This window comes from Alosa alosa, chromosome 6 (genome assembly GCF_017589495.1).
Source record: "Alosa alosa isolate M-15738 ecotype Scorff River chromosome 6, AALO_Geno_1.1, whole genome shotgun sequence".
Classification (NCBI taxonomy): Eukaryota; Metazoa; Chordata; class Actinopteri; order Clupeiformes; family Clupeidae; genus Alosa; species Alosa alosa.
Window position 1 is genome coordinate 16,068,273 of NC_063194.1, and position 18,606 is coordinate 16,086,878.

General features: G+C 41.5%; 1 protein-coding gene and 1 long non-coding RNA gene across 7 annotated transcripts; one reads left to right on the forward strand and one right to left on the reverse strand.

Annotated features, from left to right (window-relative positions):
- The first annotated feature begins 347 nt into the window (after positions 1–347).
- Positions 348–4,217, forward strand: LOC125296229. Its single transcript, XR_007193720.1, has 3 exons — positions 348–869; positions 2,180–2,461; positions 2,999–4,217. It is a non-coding gene; the product is annotated as an uncharacterized LOC125296229 (long non-coding RNA).
- Positions 3,652–17,930, reverse strand: prr14 (proline rich 14). 6 transcript variants are annotated; one of them, XM_048245924.1, is made up of 9 exons: positions 17,793–17,924; positions 16,252–16,418; positions 13,049–13,202; positions 12,194–12,237; positions 9,322–12,078; positions 8,861–9,005; positions 6,589–6,698; positions 6,405–6,473; positions 3,652–6,146 (listed from the first exon to the last, which is right to left on the reverse strand). In XM_048245924.1, exons 2-9 carry the CDS (start codon positions 16,392–16,394, stop codon positions 5,825–5,827), a joined length of 3,744 nt encoding a protein of 1,247 aa, XP_048101881.1. In that variant the 5' UTR covers positions 16,395–16,418; positions 17,793–17,924; the 3' UTR covers positions 3,652–5,824. The 6 variants fall into 6 exon arrangements, with proteins under 6 accessions (XP_048101881.1, XP_048101878.1, XP_048101880.1 ...); XM_048245921.1 differs by having other exon boundaries at positions 16,252–16,422; XM_048245923.1 differs by lacking the exon at positions 17,793–17,924 and adding an exon at positions 17,221–17,236 and having other exon boundaries at positions 16,252–16,422.
- Positions 17,931–18,606: the final 676 nt, after the last annotated feature.

Genomic DNA, 18,606 nt, shown 5'->3' on the forward strand with positions numbered 1-18,606 from the left:
CTCTCTCTCTGCTCTCTCTGTGTGTGTGTGTCTGTGTGTGTGTCTATGTGTGTGTGTGTGTGTGTGTGTGTGTGTGTGTGTGTGTGTGTGTGTGTGTGTGTGTGTGTGTGTGTGTGTGTGTGTGTGTGTGTGTGTGAAGGCAAAGAAGAAAGGCATGATGCACCTTTTGAATACTCATTATCTCACCACAAACAAGGAAGTTGCTTAAGAAACGGTTCTTCCTAACCTCGAAGTAAAGTACCCGCCCCTCTTTTTTCCCCTTTTCACCATAGTAGGCTGTGCTAATGAAAACCCTACACTAGTGGTAGTATGACAGTAAAAGCACATAGCCTACAAGCTGACAACTACTTAAGACACTACCCTGAGGGAAGGCTTGAATGACCTAATTTGATGAAAAAAGGAGCAACTAACAGCCCAAGACAACCGGCAAACCCAACCCATGTGGGTGGAGAGAAGAGAGGGGGAGCGTGGGGCGTGTAAGTTTCACAGCAACTTAGTTTCAGTCACATTACGTCTCAGGGACAGTGGTGCAGCCGGGTACGAGCTTCCTCTCAAGTTCACTCACAACACACTGTGAAAAGTGAAAGAAGGACCTTATTTTGTGATTGAGAAACTTGATCTTGTCTTATTGAAAATTGTCTGAGCTGGAACAGTTTAATTTCTTGACATTCCTTGAAATTAAGCTTGGATATAATCCACTTAAGAGCTGAGGACTGGAAGACCAGAGATCTTTATCAGAGCCCTTGTATCAAAATCACACTTACTTTGGCTGGTGTGTTACTGAGTCTGCCTCAGACAAACAGCACTGAGGGCCCAGCTGTGGAATCTCAAACAGCCCCTCAGCACAAAGATCAAGTCCAAACGAGTCTGTAAGTACAAAGAAAAATGGTATTCTGTGTTTTGCTGTACATAACAAAGAAGAAACGTCAACAGATTATTCTCTGGTGTTTTAAAGAGACTGTTTTTTTCTTGATGCTCAAAGCAAATGACAACCTGTTTTTCATTTTGTTACACAAAAAGTGGCAACTTAATTTGACTTGAATTTGACTACATACATACTGTAGCACTGCTTATTTGACATCTCAAGAGAAGAGATATGAAGAGCCAATGTCACATGGACAATTAGGTTTCTCTCATCGCTCATAAAGGTTTCATAGCTAAGCAAACCTTTTCAGTTAAATCAGAGGTAGGCAGTGGTTAGAAAATAGCCTGAAACCGTGTGAATCATACAGAGGGAGTGACAGGCTGACAGAGTAAGGGCAGTTAAGGTGAGGCCAAGTATTGTTTACACTGATAAGATCTGTGTAGAAACATTGTGAATCAAGTGACCAAAGGGTTCAGATTCCTTTGTGCTGAATAAATACCTGTCTTATGAGAGGTAATATTGTGAGGTAAATGAGGTTTAAGGGATTGAGCAAGAGAAAATTTGAAAACTGAATCAAAACTGAAAGAAAGACATCTAAAAGAAACCAAATGACAAAGACCTACGCTGTGGTCAGACATGCTGTCATCAGACATTGTAACAAGAGACAGAAACGTTTTCAAGTTATGATACTCCGTATCATACTCCATTTCAGCTAATCATACCAGTTCTTCAAGCTACTTTTCTGAATAGCAGAGACAGTTGATGACTTCCCAATGATCCATTTAAAAAGGAGTGGGTGGAACATTTTTTTGGCAGATACAACACACTGTATACCGTCATTCTCTCTTTGAGAGTGTACCTGTCTCAACTGGCTCCTTGGAAATGACTCATTAATCCCTCTGAATGCTGAGAGCAACTGTACACTGACTTCTGGGGCGCTGCTAGATAATTTGGGCCCTATGACAGACAATAATTCTGGACCCTTAGAATCATCCTAACTATACCCCATCCCCCAACGGTGCCCCTGCTTCTGTTATTCATTTACAAGCCTGTTGTTTTCCCTGCTAAAATCTGTTCTGCATCTTCATGGTATTGAATTAAATTGTGTGTCCTCTGCAGCATAATTCTGTAGCAAACATGGCTGAAACTGGGTCAACAATGTTATCCCACATTTTTCTGACAATAGCTATGGACTCAAATGATATTAAGACTAATGTGACATGTTTGGTATCAATTTATCAGCTGTTCTCTCATATGCACACCCTTTTGTTTAAATATATCTCCTCTCCCCTCTGTCTTGTGCCTTGTACAAAGATGTCTTGGATGACCAATCAGACGAATTCATCAGGGGTAGAGAGACCTGAGGCGGTCACCGTCCCACTGCAGCTTGTTGGAGGGACAGGTGAAAATGGGGATGCTCCCTGTGGCTTCAACAGTCAAAAGTTTTCCATCAGCAGATGTCTGGATTCCCTTAGTCAGCGCATCACTTCCCTCTGGCCCTTCTGCAGGGACAGAGACCACAGGAGACTAGCCATCTACAGTGTTGTTTGTGGACTGTCTTGTGTTGGGGCCACAGCTTTGATCTTTTCTGTCAAGGTACAAGAGCACCTGTGTTTATTAACTGTAATAGCTATGATTATGGGGGTGGGGTGGTGTGGGGTCACCACATCTGGGTCCATGTGCCCATAAGCAGATATGTAAAAGTCCTACCATGTATTGGTTCTACCTGTGCACTTGTTAACTAACTAGCTGATCTACCTGGCTTAAGAGTTAAAACAGCTGATTAAGGGAATGGTTGGAACAAAAATATGGCAGGACTTTTACTTTCTGAAGCCAGACTTTTACACCTCTGCCAATAAGTCCACGGCGATTTCCCACCTCATCTCTCTAGGGATAGGTGAAACTCAAATCTGTGTACCTTCTGCCTCATCTATCTCCCACTCGTCTCCCGTCTGTCTAGAAAAAGGCAAAAGCCCAAAAATACATGTGATCAGGTTGTGGAAAGACCTGACACCAGACTAAATGAGAAAGATTCAATTGTTCACGTGTTTTCAGTTTTACTAAATGGTTAGCGCAACCGTTTCCATAGGGGTGTCATTTGTGTCATCTCTTTTTGCCATTTTTTTGTGACAGGCACGGGAGAGGAGAAGGGCTGACCCAGAGAGTGCACAGATCTACTCGGACAAGGCCAGGAGTCGGGCTCTAGTGTCCATTCTGCTTTGCCTGGCTCTTCCTTTTCTCATCGCAGCTGTTGTGATTTTTGCATCGTACCTCCTCACTTTTGTAAACTGAGGCAGAATTTGGGCTTTTGCTTCTCATCTGTACACAAAAGGCATAAACAATGCTCTGCTGAAATCGAATTGAACATCGAATCTACTCGGTGGAAGCCCATTGGCCAGCATTAAAGGATATGACTAATATGACTATTGAATGTGAGCATTAGTTACAATTGGACACAAGCTCTTCACTGATCACCAGCTTTGAGGAAATGTAGCACTATATAGCCCTGCTCTAAAGGTTAGCTCACTCCAAGTCACTCTGGTTAAGAGCATCGGCTAAATTCATATAATGAATCCAAACCTTATTTCACAGTACTGCAGGTGCATTTCCACGAGACGCTGCCTAGACCAGTTTATCAGCACCTCTGCCACTAAAGAAATGAGAGGTCAAGTTCTGTTTTATTTCCCTGTCCATTGGCAAGGCGTAAGGCTTGTTTTTTGAGTGGTGCTTTAAAGTCAAGCTAAAGAAGGCCGATGAGATAAAAACAATAGACAAAGGAAACAGAGTGGCATTTGAGATAAATACTTTTATTGGACAAACAGCGCATGTTAAGATACAATTGCCCTGCTGGACGGACTGAGCTCAGAGTGCTACACTTTGCAATCAACTCACAAATCATTCCTCTAATTTTGGCACCATGAAGACCATTCTTATGGACTGTGGCTGACCTGTTATAGAACTGTAATAACTAAGTGGGTCCCCCTCCATTGTACTGTTACAAACATGGGAATGCCCATCAGAGAGAAGCCCAGCCACTTGGCCAAAGGGGATGTAAATAGAAACTTGTTTGGGGCCTTCTAGCTCCATAACGTGATGTAGGCATACATTTACACAAAAATACAAAATCATGTTTTGAAACTTTGCATGGTTAGTTCTCATGAGACATTCTGGTCAGTCCGAACACCATCCAAGACTGCTTTTAGCATTGATTCACACTGTTAAACATTTCTATTCTGTTACATACCGTGTGAATATAAAAATGTATTTTTGTGCTTTCAAAACCTTCTTTTATATATGTAATTTGTACATTGCATGTTTTCAGTACTTCTCCAATAAAAAAAAGATAAAACAGCACCGTTGTCAACAGGCATATGTCAAAAAAGAAGGTATCTTTGTCAAAACCAATATGAATGCATTAATGTAGATTAAAAATTTACATAGAAGAGAACTTACATTTATTCATATAAAACATTTTTAAAACTCCAGACAATTATCCCCTATATATACACATGACAAAAGATACAAAATATGAGCTCTCCTATACATGCCATCCACATTATCAAAAATATACAGAATGATTGAATTAAATGTTTCACAAAATGATCGTAGCAAACTAAAGGACTTGTACTAAACTGCATTCATTCAGGTAACATAAAACTGATCCTGTAACGCCATCAGACAATTGGATCTTGATTTTCAAAAGGTGGCTCAAAATCGTTTACGTGATTGGAGCAGATCACCAAACTCCTCACTGAATTAAACAAACAAAAACAAAAAAAACCCTGAAAATGCTGTTCATTGTCCTGATGAAAACATGGGAGAAACTTTCATATCAAATGGCAGGTTGGTGAATTTAATTTAAGATATAAAGAGTAGCTATTTCTGAGGTTAGTCTTACTGTTGTTGTTGTTAAGGGGATATTAAACAAAATCCCATTTTAATGGTTATATTAACACTTACATTCACCTTGATGCCACATTGATTTGTATAAACAAAATACATAACCCATGCAATATTACTGAGGCAAAATAACTTCTCTTTAAAATGCTGAGACTGGTGCAAGTTTGAGCTGCCATTTGACAAAGAACCAAACCAACAAAGTTTGACAAAGCACAGGACTTCAAAAGCAGCGGTTGAATGAAGCAATGAATGGTCTTCTGTTTGATTTGAAGCCACTACATACAGTGAGTGCTAGAAAATGGCATGTTGCTCTATGCCTTGATCAGTGACCCATGTGCATGTCCTTTACTTGAATAGCACTATAAAATAGTCAATCGATAGGCCTGGATGAGCTGCACGAAAGGTTTTGGCACATTAAATAAATACAGAGCACACAGATGGCCTTTTTGGTTGTGTTCTTAAAGGGTGCGTTGGTAATAGAAGGCTATGAGTGAAATTATTGCCCCGTTTACAAAGAGGATATTACCATGAGAAAGACACTCCCTGTGCTGTGACTATAAGTAATCTAACTTAATGTACCGAAGCTATGCCATAACTGTAACTATATGGGTCTTTCTATACATCTGCAAGGCAATGGGCATGGAAATGGCTGAACCAAATAAGTGGAGGCCAAAAGCATATATACACACATACCTACATTCACCCATACTAGGACTACCCTAGAACAGTAATTTAAAAGATGTATAATTATAGTAGCTCATTTCAAATAAAGTATGCATTGTATTTTTGCTGCATGCTTGAGACAAGCACAAGTAAAAAAAAAAAACAAATGCATAAAACAGAAGGCAGAAGTATAGTCAAGTAAAATCAAACGAACAAAACCAAACATACAAATTAAAACATACAAAAATACAATTTAATGAAAACACACAACTAATAATGGAGGGAGGTCTTCAAACATATAAAACTAAATAATAAAAAAAAGGTATCTGGATCTGGAGGGATCTTCCAAAGTGCTGGAGATCGCCAATCGCCTGCATTGTTTTGTTTTTTTTTGTCTCAGCTGGTGCCCTCATCCACAGCCATCAGAGAGTCCAGCTGATCCAATTTGGAGCACAGAAGGGAGTCCAGGTCCTCTGGGGACGGTTGGGGGTCATCCTTGGAGGTGGACCACATTCCACGCCGGGGTCGTCCACCTGAGGACTGCCCAACCGTCTTCTGGGTGCTGCTACCGGTACCTGCAATGACCAGTGGCTTCCGGAGCTTTCTAACCTTGCCAATTTCAGGGAATTCAACAAACCGCTTCACTCGTTTCTGCCCAAGCAGACAATGGGAGCCATCACGCCGCTTGAGTGGGTCTTCAAAGATGGTCTCTAGACGTCTAAAGGAGGACGCAGAAAAGGGAAAATGTGAGAAACTGACAGGAGTGAGCCAACAAATATGGAACATGTAAACATGTAGAACACATTTTAAAATAAACATAAGCTTATCATTTAAGAAGCATAAGCAGCTATGTCACTGCCTAATGAAGATTAGGACGATGTCAAACATACAAAAGTATTAAGAAAAGGAAGATTATGATAATATCTAAATATTGGCAATATGGTCACAACATTTTATCTGCTATTGTGGCACTGACCCTTCTGCAGGTTTGGTAAAGTTTTTGTTGGTATAGATTTCCTCAACACTGAACTCTTTCTTCTTTGGCCTGTTAAGAGAAGAAAGTAGCTCATTACATACTGAATAAAGTGCCATGATGCAGGAATAAATACACATAAGAATATAGTCATACAATGTTTGTTGACACAAATGTTCAAGCATACCTGATAAGTTTGGGTAGACCCATTGGTGTCAGGTTATTAAGAGGCTTAGGCAAAGTTTTACGAATGCGTATAGATGAAACCTTTCCCTGTTCACCTTGCTTTGTTTCCATCTGTGATGAGAAATTTGACAGTTACATTGTGGGTGAAAACATGGGAAGGGGAGAGTTAACACAAATCGGACAGTATGAAAGCTACAAAAGCAATGTTGTTCCAGAAAATGGAATGTTCCAGTAATTGTTATGCAACAAAAGGTTGTTCCAAAAATGGAATTTTAGATACTGAGGGAGTTCCAGAATACCAAGTAAAAAACAAATAAACAGAAGCCTAAGCAGGAAGCTACACCAGGGGCCTGTACTACGAAGGGAGCTTAACCTACCCAGATGTAACCCAGGGTTACTTTGTTAAACCGGGGTTGACAAAATCTGGTTATCTTAAGTGGTGTTAATCGGTACTATGACGCTGATTATGAAGTTGATTTGTTGAGCCGGGGTTAACCTCATTGGAGTTTGTGCGCGTTCACATAAAAGGGGCGGGTTGCAGCGCAAATCACCACTTTCAGTGATGACGCGTTCACCTTATTTTACGGATGAGGAATGCACAATTATTATGACAAGTTATGAGGAATTAAAACCCACTCTACGACAAAAATCAAATACGTCGGCAGTGAACAAAGCAAGGCAAGGCTGTTGGCAACGTATTGCAGATCGGGTAGCCTAAATGCCTAAAAGTAAAGTTTTATTTCCAAATGTTCTTCAAATACGGAGGATTAATAGCTTGCGGAATGTATTTAATGAGTTGAAATAATTAAATTGCCTATTTTGAGTTTATAGAAATGCCTACAGATGCAACACAATTTAGAAGTGGGCATATAGATTACAGTAATAAGGATAATTGAATGTTTAAGTAGCCCCATTGACTGATTTAGTGTATGCCTAATCCTGTGAACATTTCAGATGCAACACCATTGCCAAACGCACATGGCAGCAGGTGAAAATTAAACACAAACACATTATTCAGAATAGTGGTTTATATAGTCATAGCTTGCATTAATATTTCTTAATTATGAAAACATGTAGGCCTAGTATGCTTATAGCCTTCACTTGGCCTCTGTTTTACAGCTAACAAGAAAAAGGTGTCTGAACACTACTGTAAGGCACCAGAGTGTTTTACAGTAGCAGGAGTTGGCCATCGCAAATAATAGTGGAAGGCCGATTATGGAGGGGGTTGAGGGAGGCATTCGGTTGGATTCTGGTGCTGTGGAAATGTGTGGTCTTTATGTGTAGGGTACAGTAATATGACATTCAATTCAATACGTTTGTTAAAATGGTGATTTTAATTTATTAGGCCTACTGTAGGCTATGTCCGATTTATTCTTGCTCAGATGTTCAGCATACTGTAGGCCTATGTCCGATTTATTTTCGGACATACAGTATTCTTGCTCAGATGTTCAGCATCACCGATAGAATACATGAATGTCCACATACGGGCATTGCTATGAGACGTCTTCCTAGATCATCTGACAAAGATAACGAATTCCCTCGGCTGACAATCTATATCTTCATAGAGAATATCGTCTGGGTAGGCTATATATATATATATTTTCTGGCAGTCTCTAAAACCCCTCGCCCTGCGAAGAGAGTCCCTCACGATTTGCGCTCCAATGTCGTATGGATCATCCAGGTACGCCGACATGTCTCGGGAGAAATTGTTAGTGGAGGGTGGTACTTATAAAGGGTGTGGTTAACGGAAACCTCGGGTTAACCAAGAACATAACCTGCTCGGAGCAGGTTTGAGATGCAGCGTAAATTGCCATGGCAGCATACCTCGGTTAAAACCTATCCACCTTTCGTAGTACGGGTTAATCGGGAAGTTACGCCACACGTGATCAAGTTTATTCTCGAAGTTACCCAGATAAGCCAGTAACCCCGCTTCGTAGTACAGGCCCCAGGCGCGTAACTGAAGCATTCCGTTCGCGTTGTCTGCTGCAACAATTAGCTTCCACTGTAATTAATGAAAGTAGCTACACCAGATGTGATATTCGGAAAAAATAGACCAATCTTCTAAAATGGATTTTACGCGTTGCGAACTGAACGCTTCAATTACGCCTGGAGTAACTTCCCTGTAACATCAGAATAGAACATTTTAAATGGACGTTTTCCTGCAAATGTATTTTATGTAGGCCAGACATAAACTGTGAATTATTAAATAAACCCACGGCAATAATAATAAACTTAAAACTGTTATGAGTAAATTGTAACCCTGTTGGTTATACCTTCATTTCTGAATCAGAGAGAGCTTTTTCCTCAGGCATTTCTCTCGACAGCAGATCGAGACTGAGATTACCCACGTTCTCCTCCCCATCTTCAGACTGCTGCCCAGAATCATCCTCTCCCTCTGAGGAGACCTGAAAATGGCTGCTGTGTGCCAAAAGAAAACATGCAATATCAGTGGTCATGCCCTCGAAAACATCAATTACTTATGGAAGGCAATCATTAATAATCAATACTAATTTACTAGTACTCATCATAGTTGTATTAACATGTATTGAACATTTGTACAGGAAATATACGGTATATACAGCCTCTGCATATACAGGCTTCTAACAGATAACAAATTCAGTTTGAGTTTAAAACAACCAGTAAGGGTCTGACCATTATTATCCATTATTGCCTCTGCAGTTGGGTAAGGGGCAAAACATCAATTACGATTGAGTGAGGACTTTAGACAATTTACCTGCAGCCTGGCGATACAGAGGCTGAAAAAAGACTTGATCTGGGTGGGGCACTGCATGTGAAACCAGCAAGCGAGTGGTGGACGGCTGGGCCCAACGCAAAGGGAGGGGATGAGGTGGAGCAGGGTGGGGTTACACTGGGACTTAGTGGGCAGGAGGAGGTGGAGGAGGTGATAAGGCTATCGTCCTCATGGGCCTTGCGTTTCCCTCTGTCGGATCTCCTCGACAGAAAAGCCAGGGGACTGGACAGAAAGCTGGAAACGAGGGCCGTGAAGGAGGTGGACGGGGAGGCCGTGCTGGGACAGAGCGGGTGGGACGGGCTGCCGTAGAGGCCGCATCTACCGGTGGGATACACCTCCTTACGGAGACACAGTGGTGCAATCTCCCTCTCTATCTCTACACTGCAGACGGTGTGTCGACGGGTGCGCTTGGAGGGCGAGGGAGGAAGGTGTAGGGTGGGGTGCACGACGGGATGGTGCGGAGCGGGCACTGGGGGAGCTCGGCCATGCGGGAGGAGAGTAGGGGATCTCCAGAGCTGTTCGTGGTGGGAGAGAGAGGCTATCTCTGGGCAGGAGTAGCTCCGCAAGAGGCGGTTGGAGCCGCTACCTGACGCTGTGGCCTCGGGGGGCCTCTCCGTGTCTATAAAAGCATCGTCGTCCTCCTCTCCGTTTTCAGTGCCATCCACACGGCTCTCCTTTGTGGAAGGCGACGGGGACTTCCTCTTGAGCGCTTTACCACACTCTCTTTTGGACGGTGTCTTTTCGACTTCATCTGAGTTGTTGTCCTTCTGGGTCTGCACAGACTCCTCTTGCCTCTTCTTCTCTCCACTGACACACATCTCAGAGATGGTGTTATCCAGCTTGAGAATCGAGGCAGACGGGGAGTCATCGGGAAGCTCCTCACCGTACATCTGACCCCATTTCTTCATCAGCCTCCTCTTACTGCCTTTGGCACTCTTGGAGTTTGACTGGGCTAGGGAGCTCAGGAATGACCCAGAGGAGTTCTCCATGTTGGGTGAAAAAACAGAGCTGCGGTCATCTTCCGATTTCAATGTGGATTTGCTCGTCACTAGGCTGCTGTCATCCGAAGCAGCGGTCTGCTTTGCCCGCTGCCTGGGCTTTCGAGACAATGAACCAGTGATTCCGTCCTCTTTGTCTCTTCCATTGATGCTTTTGTCATTAAGTGACTTATCGTTTTCTGCATAAAAGCTAACAGCAAGGCAATCAGTAAAAATATCAGCATACTCATTTTCAAGTGGGTCAACTTTCACTGTGGCAGGTGTTGACTGCTTTGATTTGGCCTGTCCTCTTGTCAATCTACTGCTGCCTTCAAACTTTAGACCAGCATCTGACACATTCATCTCTGGCATTTCTGTATCTGCTGTTGACTGGGAATTTGAGAGCAGATCTTTTCCCGAGTCAGTCAGCTCACGGTCTGTTGTCTGTGTGTACAAAATCTTCTCGGAGGTTTCCAGCCATTCGCTCAAGGATTCTTTTGGTGCCACATCTTTATTTCTACCTCTTCTCCTTGTAGCTCCCTCAACTTTTCCGGCTTTCACTCTTCTCTTTGCCTTCCCAGACAACTCGGGGTCCGCTTGGAGAGGCTTTCTTGTTCGCTTCCTCTGCCTGAGTTGGGGTCGTCTCAGTATGCCCTCAGCATCAGGTGAAGACTCAGGTGCCAGGCCCAACTCTTCATCTTCACTACTTCTCTGACTTTCAACTTTTTCCTCCTCATCTTCTACTTGGACTTTTATATCAAATGTCACTTTTCTCCCTGTAACTTTCTGCCGGCTACTTTCCCGCTTCACTGGGAACGGTGCTGGAGTAACAGAGATGCTCTTGGGCAGCTTTCTGGGGCTTGAACGAATCTGTGTGTTCTGAATGGGGGTGCTTTCCTTAAGGTCCTCTTGCTCCGGTGTTCCCCCATCTTTGGAGAATGAGTCAGGAGGGGTGTAAAACACAGAGGAATCAGACAAACTGCTTGTCTTCACATCTTGCAGGTCATCTACATTCTTCAACTGCTTTAGATTGTGAAACAAAACTCGACAAGACTCGGCAGAGGATACAGCGCTTGTCTTCATGGCATAGTCTGGCGAGACTGATTTCTTCTGGGCAGCCTGTCTGATTTGAGGACGTCTCTGTAGAGTCTGCCTTTCTGAAACGTTATTAGAGGAACTGGAGTTGCCACACAGAACAGCGGGACTGTGCCGGACAGACTGATTATTCTGAGATTTAAGTGGGTCTGGGCAAGCCGGCCCTTCAGCCCTTAGCAAGGCACCTCGTGTCAAGCGAAAAGAGGCAGACTTATGTTCACCTTCTGGTCGCTCCATTTTGACTTTCAATTCTCCCTCTGTGCCCGCTTGTTCATGCTCTACTGTGACCTCATTTGAACTTCCATCAAAATGCAGTGTCTTGGACACGTAGGCCTGCTGATTGTGAATGGGATCATTGCTGTTGTCTGCCGTTTTGCTAAAACTCAAAGCTTCCCCATCATCCGTCCCTTTTGCATCTGAGGGCGGCAAGTCAGTAGGTTTAAAAAGACGGACAGGGCTCATCACGATCTCTGAGAAGCTTGACATCTTGGATTTGAAAGAGTGCAACAAGGGGCCGATGACCCAGCCCTTTGCAGCAGGGTCTTTGTCCTTTGCCGTTTCACAGGACTCAAGCACCTGCTTGGACTTGTCAGTGGTGGTGCAGTCCATTTGGTTTTTGGCCGAGGGTGGCGCCATATTCTGACTAGGGCCTTTTATATCTTTGCGTCTATGGAACAAAGAGAAGTAAACCATGGACAAACATTAGCAAACAATATGTATTATTTGGAATAACCAAATAAAAACACTGAAAAAATATAAAAGAAGGCAAAATCAACACATACTTAAATGATTTGCTAATTGCAGTGTTTTCATCCCCACAACCTGCCTGAAAGGAAAAAAAAATAAGAAATTCAAAATTATAAACAAAAACAGGGAGTGTTAAATCAGTGAGGCACAATGATTATTTTAAGGTGAAGGTAATTATTTATGATTATTTTGGCACTGACGCACTATTTTCCTAGGGTTTTCCATGCACTCAAATTCAATTGCTTCCCTATGGAACAAAGAAACTAACAAGTTTGTGTGCGTAAATCGTCTGTATTTTTACAGCGACTTTGGGTGTCTTAAAAGGCGCTTTATGAATAAGTATTATTATTATTATTATTATTATTATTATAGCACATACGAGCCCATTGACGAGCCCAACACTGTTCAAAAAGATTCCAACTCTCAGCGCTCTGAACGCTGCGGAAAAAATGTAGTAACAAGGGCTTTTTTCCACCGAGGGCGCTGAGTGCTGTGAACGCTGAGCATCATTAAGATTTGTATAGAAAATAGCTTTCGTCGGCACAAAAAAACGAGATTGGTGGACACAGGCCCCAATGGAAGACATTAGGTACTTCTCTATGTATAAAATTATGATATCAACAAGTTTACACATGGACATTATCAAATACTGTTGCTGAATATGGCTGCTTTCACTGCCAAAAAAACCTCACTGATGAACAGGCCAGTGAACCCTTCTTTTCGGTGAGCTTTTTTTTTGGCAGTTTGCAAACAGAGTGCATTACCACCACCATCTGCTGGACTGAGGTGTAATGGCAAGTGTACCCCTTAGCCTCGTAATGGCCGCCGGGGGAATAAGGCGAATTAGCCTAAGAATTAAACTAATACTGTTCAATCAAGAGGAAACCTACCACTCTTCCGTTCCCCACTCTCTTTGTGGATGCTACTATTTGGGACTGTTTTGGTGCAGCCTTGCGGGCTTTGGGTTTATTCCTGCCCTCCTTTGGGGTTGCCTGTAGTCTTTCACTGTGCCTCTTCTCAGCTTGCCCTTCTCCATTGTCACAGCTGAAAGGAAATAATTTGTCAGTTACTGAAAGCTACTTTGAAAGCATATACTTGGCTCCTTGAGGTTCCTTGTTTGCAATACGATTTGAGTTTTGAGATGAGTTTTTGGTCCATGTCCTGGTAAAAAGAGGTGCATGTGGAAAACCTAGGGAGCACTACGGCATCTACATCAAGGATCCAAATAAATATTTAGTGAAAGTTGTAGAGCACCAACATGTTCCATCTCATCATAAACATGGAACTTAGCAGCACACAAGCCTAAATGTCAGGTGTAGTCAGGGTTGTTTGGCAGGTGAGAGGTTATTCTGAACGCTGATGAATATTTACAGTACAGGCCAAAAGTTTGGACACACCTTCTCATTTCAATGCGTTTTCTTTTTTTTTCATGACTATTTACATTGTAGATTCTCACTGAAGGCATCAAAACTATGAATGAAAGTTATTTGGCCCACAGATGAATATTTGTCAAGTTATGGCTTGCTGAATATGGTATTAAATAAAAAAAGATAAAAAAAAAAAAAACTTTGAAGAAACTAGTTTATAAGACATGTTTTCAGTTATTTCACACTTTTTTGTTAAGTACATAATTCCACATGTGTTCATTAATAGTTTTGATGAATTTACAATGTAAATAGTCATGAAAATAAAGTTTTGCATTGAATGAGAAGGTGTGTCCTAACTTTTGGCCTGTACTGTATATTATATTTATATCTAGATTTATATCTAGAAACAAAAATGGGAGACATCCTTAAAAAAAAAAATCACTCTTAAAGATTAGATCTCTGGTTATGTTTAACCATTCTAACATAGCCTACTCTTTCATCAGTAAGGCACATTTCTGTTTTTGTCAAAAGCAACATTGCACTGTATTGTGATTTTTTCAAATGATTACACTTTTAACACCACAATATCACCAGCAATTTGAGCCTTCTTCAGGACCTCACTCCCTGTGCAATGAGCCATTAGCTCCATCCCTGCTATGTAAAAAACAAAAATTCTGTGCTGAAAAAATTACTGGTTGCAGTAGAATCAAATATATACTCTGAAAACATCACAAAAAGGTGGGAGAAAGAAAACAGGGTGAACTACAAAAAGAAATACATTGGTTGCTGGTCACCAATAGAGTAGGTCAGTAGCTAGCAATCAAGCGTGGATTTAAATCAAGGAGGGGTCAGGATTTTGAGGGTTAGCTTCAGCCAGTTAACAACCACCATCTTAAAAAACAGCATTGCTCAAGTGCTAACTTTCACCCACATTTTCACTGGGCTTGGGATCCAGGCCTTTTTCCTGTATTGATCACCCATAATTTCGATAATGTTAAAGGTGCTCTAAGCGATGCGGTCACATCTGTTGACTTTCAAACAAAACAGAGAGCTAGCTCGCTACTTCCTCCCCCTCCCTCCCGTGCAATTGAAACTCTCCTAAACGCGCATCTCGTCTGTTTACAGCTGAATTAGAATAGCTTACAACCGACGTGAAGAAACACTTTCTTCCTGAGCATAATGTAGCCTACATTACACATATAGCCTACATTCTTGCCTTTAATCTCAATGAGGGAAAAGTAATGTCTTTAGCCTACTTCCAGTTTAAAAACGCTACCTGGGCTAGCCTTTGCTGCATCATGTGTCTCTTGGTTACGTGTGACTGTGTGTGTGAACATCCACCCCACTCTGCCTTTGGTGGGCTTACTGTACCATGAAATTTTACTCTAATAAGTTAGTAGTCAATCATACTTTATGTGGTTGTCTCACCCCCTCCCCTCGTCAAAGAAAACACTTTGCCGCTCCAGTGGCTGAGAGTGCTTGGTCGGATGAAAATAGCTTCAATGAGCTTATTAGGCTATAGTAACGCGGCACGTTTGATTGTCATCCCGTAAAAGTAACACCGTTGGTAACACTGTTTATTTTTAACACTGTTATTCCCCTCTCTGCCTATTACAAGTTAGTTTACCATCAAAACAACTCTGAAGGTAAAAAAAGGCATATTAAGATAAAAACAACTTGCATAGGATGCCATTAAATAAGGTAGGTTATGGTGTCCAAATATATCAGATAACAGTTAAATGATTTCAAGTTCAAAAGGGAACCTAATTGTAAAGTAAGAGGCAGAGGATGCATGTCAGTGCGTTTGGGAAAAAATTATGTGGTGGTGGGAAAAAAAGAAACGAATGGGAGAACTTCCACAAGAAATAAATAGCCTACAGCCCATCACACCACTTTAATCACACGTTAACATGAGGCATTTTGAATTTAGTTGTTTCCACATACTTCCTACAGCCTACTTCACAGGCCTACTGTTGATTGAACTGGTCTGTACAAAGCCAAAGATTGTATACCGCCCCATTGTGGCTGTAGAAAGCAATTGCTCCATAGAACAATGAATTTTAATTTTTACACAAATATTTTGGCGTCTGATGTAAATGTTGGCTAATTATAATATATGTATGCATCAAAACTATATTTATGAAATCCATTTTTTATAATTACAGGCCAATTAATTGCCAACTGGTGGACACATGTTGTCTTAGTGGATTGGTGGATGAGCTGGCTAGGATTCTGCTGGGAGGATCAGCCAATCCACATGGACGACATCAGTTGTGGCCACTGGTAATGTGGCACTAAACTGGCTTATTTGTGAAAATGTAGGCAGAAGTGAGCATAAATTGGAAGCCATGTTTAAAGATGGCGGCAGCCCACTAGCATCAGCCATTGAAATGATTTTGGACAGAATTCCGAATTCCGCCCTCTCCGTGGTTTGAAGGAATATACTGAGAAAGGAGAAGGATTCTATTCATATGGCATTTAAAAAGCAGATGGCACAAAACAACCACCTGCACTACTTAGAAGTAGGTTAAACATGGTATACCATTACAAACAAAGTCTCACTGAGTAGACTATTTATCATTTCTTCCAAACAGCAAATTGACAAAGATTGCATATCAGATTCATGAAACACCTTTACAAATGCAAGTGAGGGAGACATGTGCAAGCCAAGAAGATAATGAAGAGTCAATCAGAGTGCATTATGCAGGCTACAAAGCTGATGGTACCTGGATGAGACAGAGGAATGAGGGGGAATTTGGGGTTTGGGTTCCATGTCATGGGATATGCAGAGAGTGGAAGGGGAGCCCTTGGCCTCTCCTTCCACTGGACGGACAATCTGAGGGAGCAACTGAGAGGGGGATGTCAACATCTCCCTAATCCCCAATTAGGCTACCTGTCTGATTACAACAAAAATACACATGCAAAGCACATCACATATGAGACAAAGAACACAAAGCATGCAAATGAAAATGACAATGACAGGAGGGAGCATGTGCTGCACTACATCTTGAATTGCTAAAAATGGCAGAAAATGTTCAATTGCAGAATACAAGCACAGAGAGCAGGGGGAAAAAAACATCGAAACAATCGCATTTGCAATATATTTGGCCAATTTTGTTATTTGACACATTGAGCGAGATCATAAATTGGATTGCTGTTCATTTCGTGAACGTTTGGATAGGGTTACATTAACATTACATAGTATCATTGATAAAAAAAAAAAAAAACTTAACTTACTTTAACTAGCACCTAGCACTATGCTTAATGGGAAATATATGAGCTCTGTTGTCATTCAAAAATGTTAATGTCATAAACCAGATAGCCAAGACATCAACAAAAACAGAGTGATGGCTATCTACATAGACCTAACGTCGTTGATGTAAAAAACAATGTTTATTCTCTTTACTCATGCTATCGAGAAAAATAAAACCCAGCTAGACATCAACCTCAAAGCCTGCTAACGTTACTACACAGAACATTTGCAACAGTTGAACAATGCCTATTGTGTGGTGTTGATTCTGCTCGCCTAGTCTAGTTCTATGTTGCTGGCAACACGACTTCAGAATCCGAAGCTCAGGCGAAACCAACGTGGTGAACTCCGACTACACAAAAGCGCCAAAACATAACACATCATAACCAACCACACAAAACAGAAAACTAGTTATTAATCCATGCGAAGCAAAAAGACAACTCACTCAATCGATTCTACGAGAACTACAATCTATATCCAAGTTGATGTTTGACGTAACGTTACCTATGCTAACGTTATCCGTTTTCACCATGTCCTCGCCTCGCCCGGCTTTTATCTGAGCCAGCTAACGTTAGCTTATCATCAATGATACACATACAATTAGCTATTGGGCTAACATTGGCTAATTATATTGTAGACAATCATTCAAAGTGCACATAACTAATGGTTAAGACATGGCACATGGTTAACATTGTGGCCTTAGGTATTGGCTCTGCCAAGCTGTTTCATTTGAACCATCACAGTAGCATGCTGTTAGAAACATCATCAGCGCTCACTCATGTGAAATGGCTTACTCGCTAGCGTTACTACATGGTTAACGTTACCCATTTTTCTAATCCAATGGCTAGACGTCTGCTACTGCACAACAGCTAACATTAGCCGGCTAATGTTAATGTTGTGTGGTTTCCTTCTGCTATGGCGATTTTTGGTGGCTAACGTTATAGCTAGCTAAATCTTACCAACAGAACTGATTAATTGACTATCCACGCATAAAACCATTTAATGTAAAACACTTACATATCAACCAAGAGTTTTAGATGGGATGCGTATTACATCCGTTCAGTTTTACTACACCATAGTTCAGACAGACACTAGTCACCGGGCGGCGCCCTAGTTTTCATTGAAGCCAATAGCTCTTCTTCAGCACCATGTCAAACAAAAAATAGAATCCAATCATATGGCTACACAGACAAAGAGTACCGCTCCCAAATGTCCCTCTCGAAAATGCACCAATGAAAGCGGTGTATACCTACTCTTGTCCACTAAACATTTAGGAGGGAGATCAAGTTGGGTCGAAAGGAACCAATCACAAGGTGAGAAAAACACATTTATCCTGAAGTGAACTTATTTACAGTCTGTAGGTCTGCCTATTATGATGATAAAGTTAAAAGTGAATAAAAATAAAGAACCAGATTTCAAAGTCGTTGTACAACTTAGCGGGTAAAATGGCATGGTGTGCTCGTAAGGTTATTAATAATACAAGGTAGAAGGACAATGAATTCGTTTCGTGTAAATAAACAGCTCCTTTAGTGAAGATGGTCTGAAATGCATGCAACAAACTTACACACTAACGTTAGCCCAAGGTTTTCATGATTGTTAGGAACACGCATAGGTTCCGAGACAGATATTTATTCGAAAAGGGGACATTTTGAGACGAGTACTCACAGCAAATATTTACATTTGAAGGGTTTGCTGGCCCACTGATGGCCACTGGCAATATTACATATAATTTGAACATCTATGTGGATATGTTTATTCAATACATCTTTCAATATTGAAATACTATAAACTACAGAAAAAAAAACTACCGCAGATAAGGACATCATTGTTA

What these genes read in the sequence shown, in the direction of transcription:
- prr14 (XM_048245924.1), bottom strand. Translation starts at nt 16,394, where the DNA reads ATGTTGACATCCCCCTCTCAGTTGCTCCCTCAGATTGTCCGTCCAGTG. An exon ending in GCAATTAGCAAATCATTTAA is followed by an intron (nt 12,079 to 12,193) that starts GTATGTGTTGAT and finishes TTTGTTCCATAG; the next exon opens with ACGCAAAGATATAAAAGGCC. An exon ending in TTTACCAAACCTGCAGAAGG is followed by an intron (nt 6,147 to 6,404) that starts GTCAGTGCCACA and finishes GTCCTCCTTTAG; the next exon opens with ACGTCTAGAGACCATCTTTG.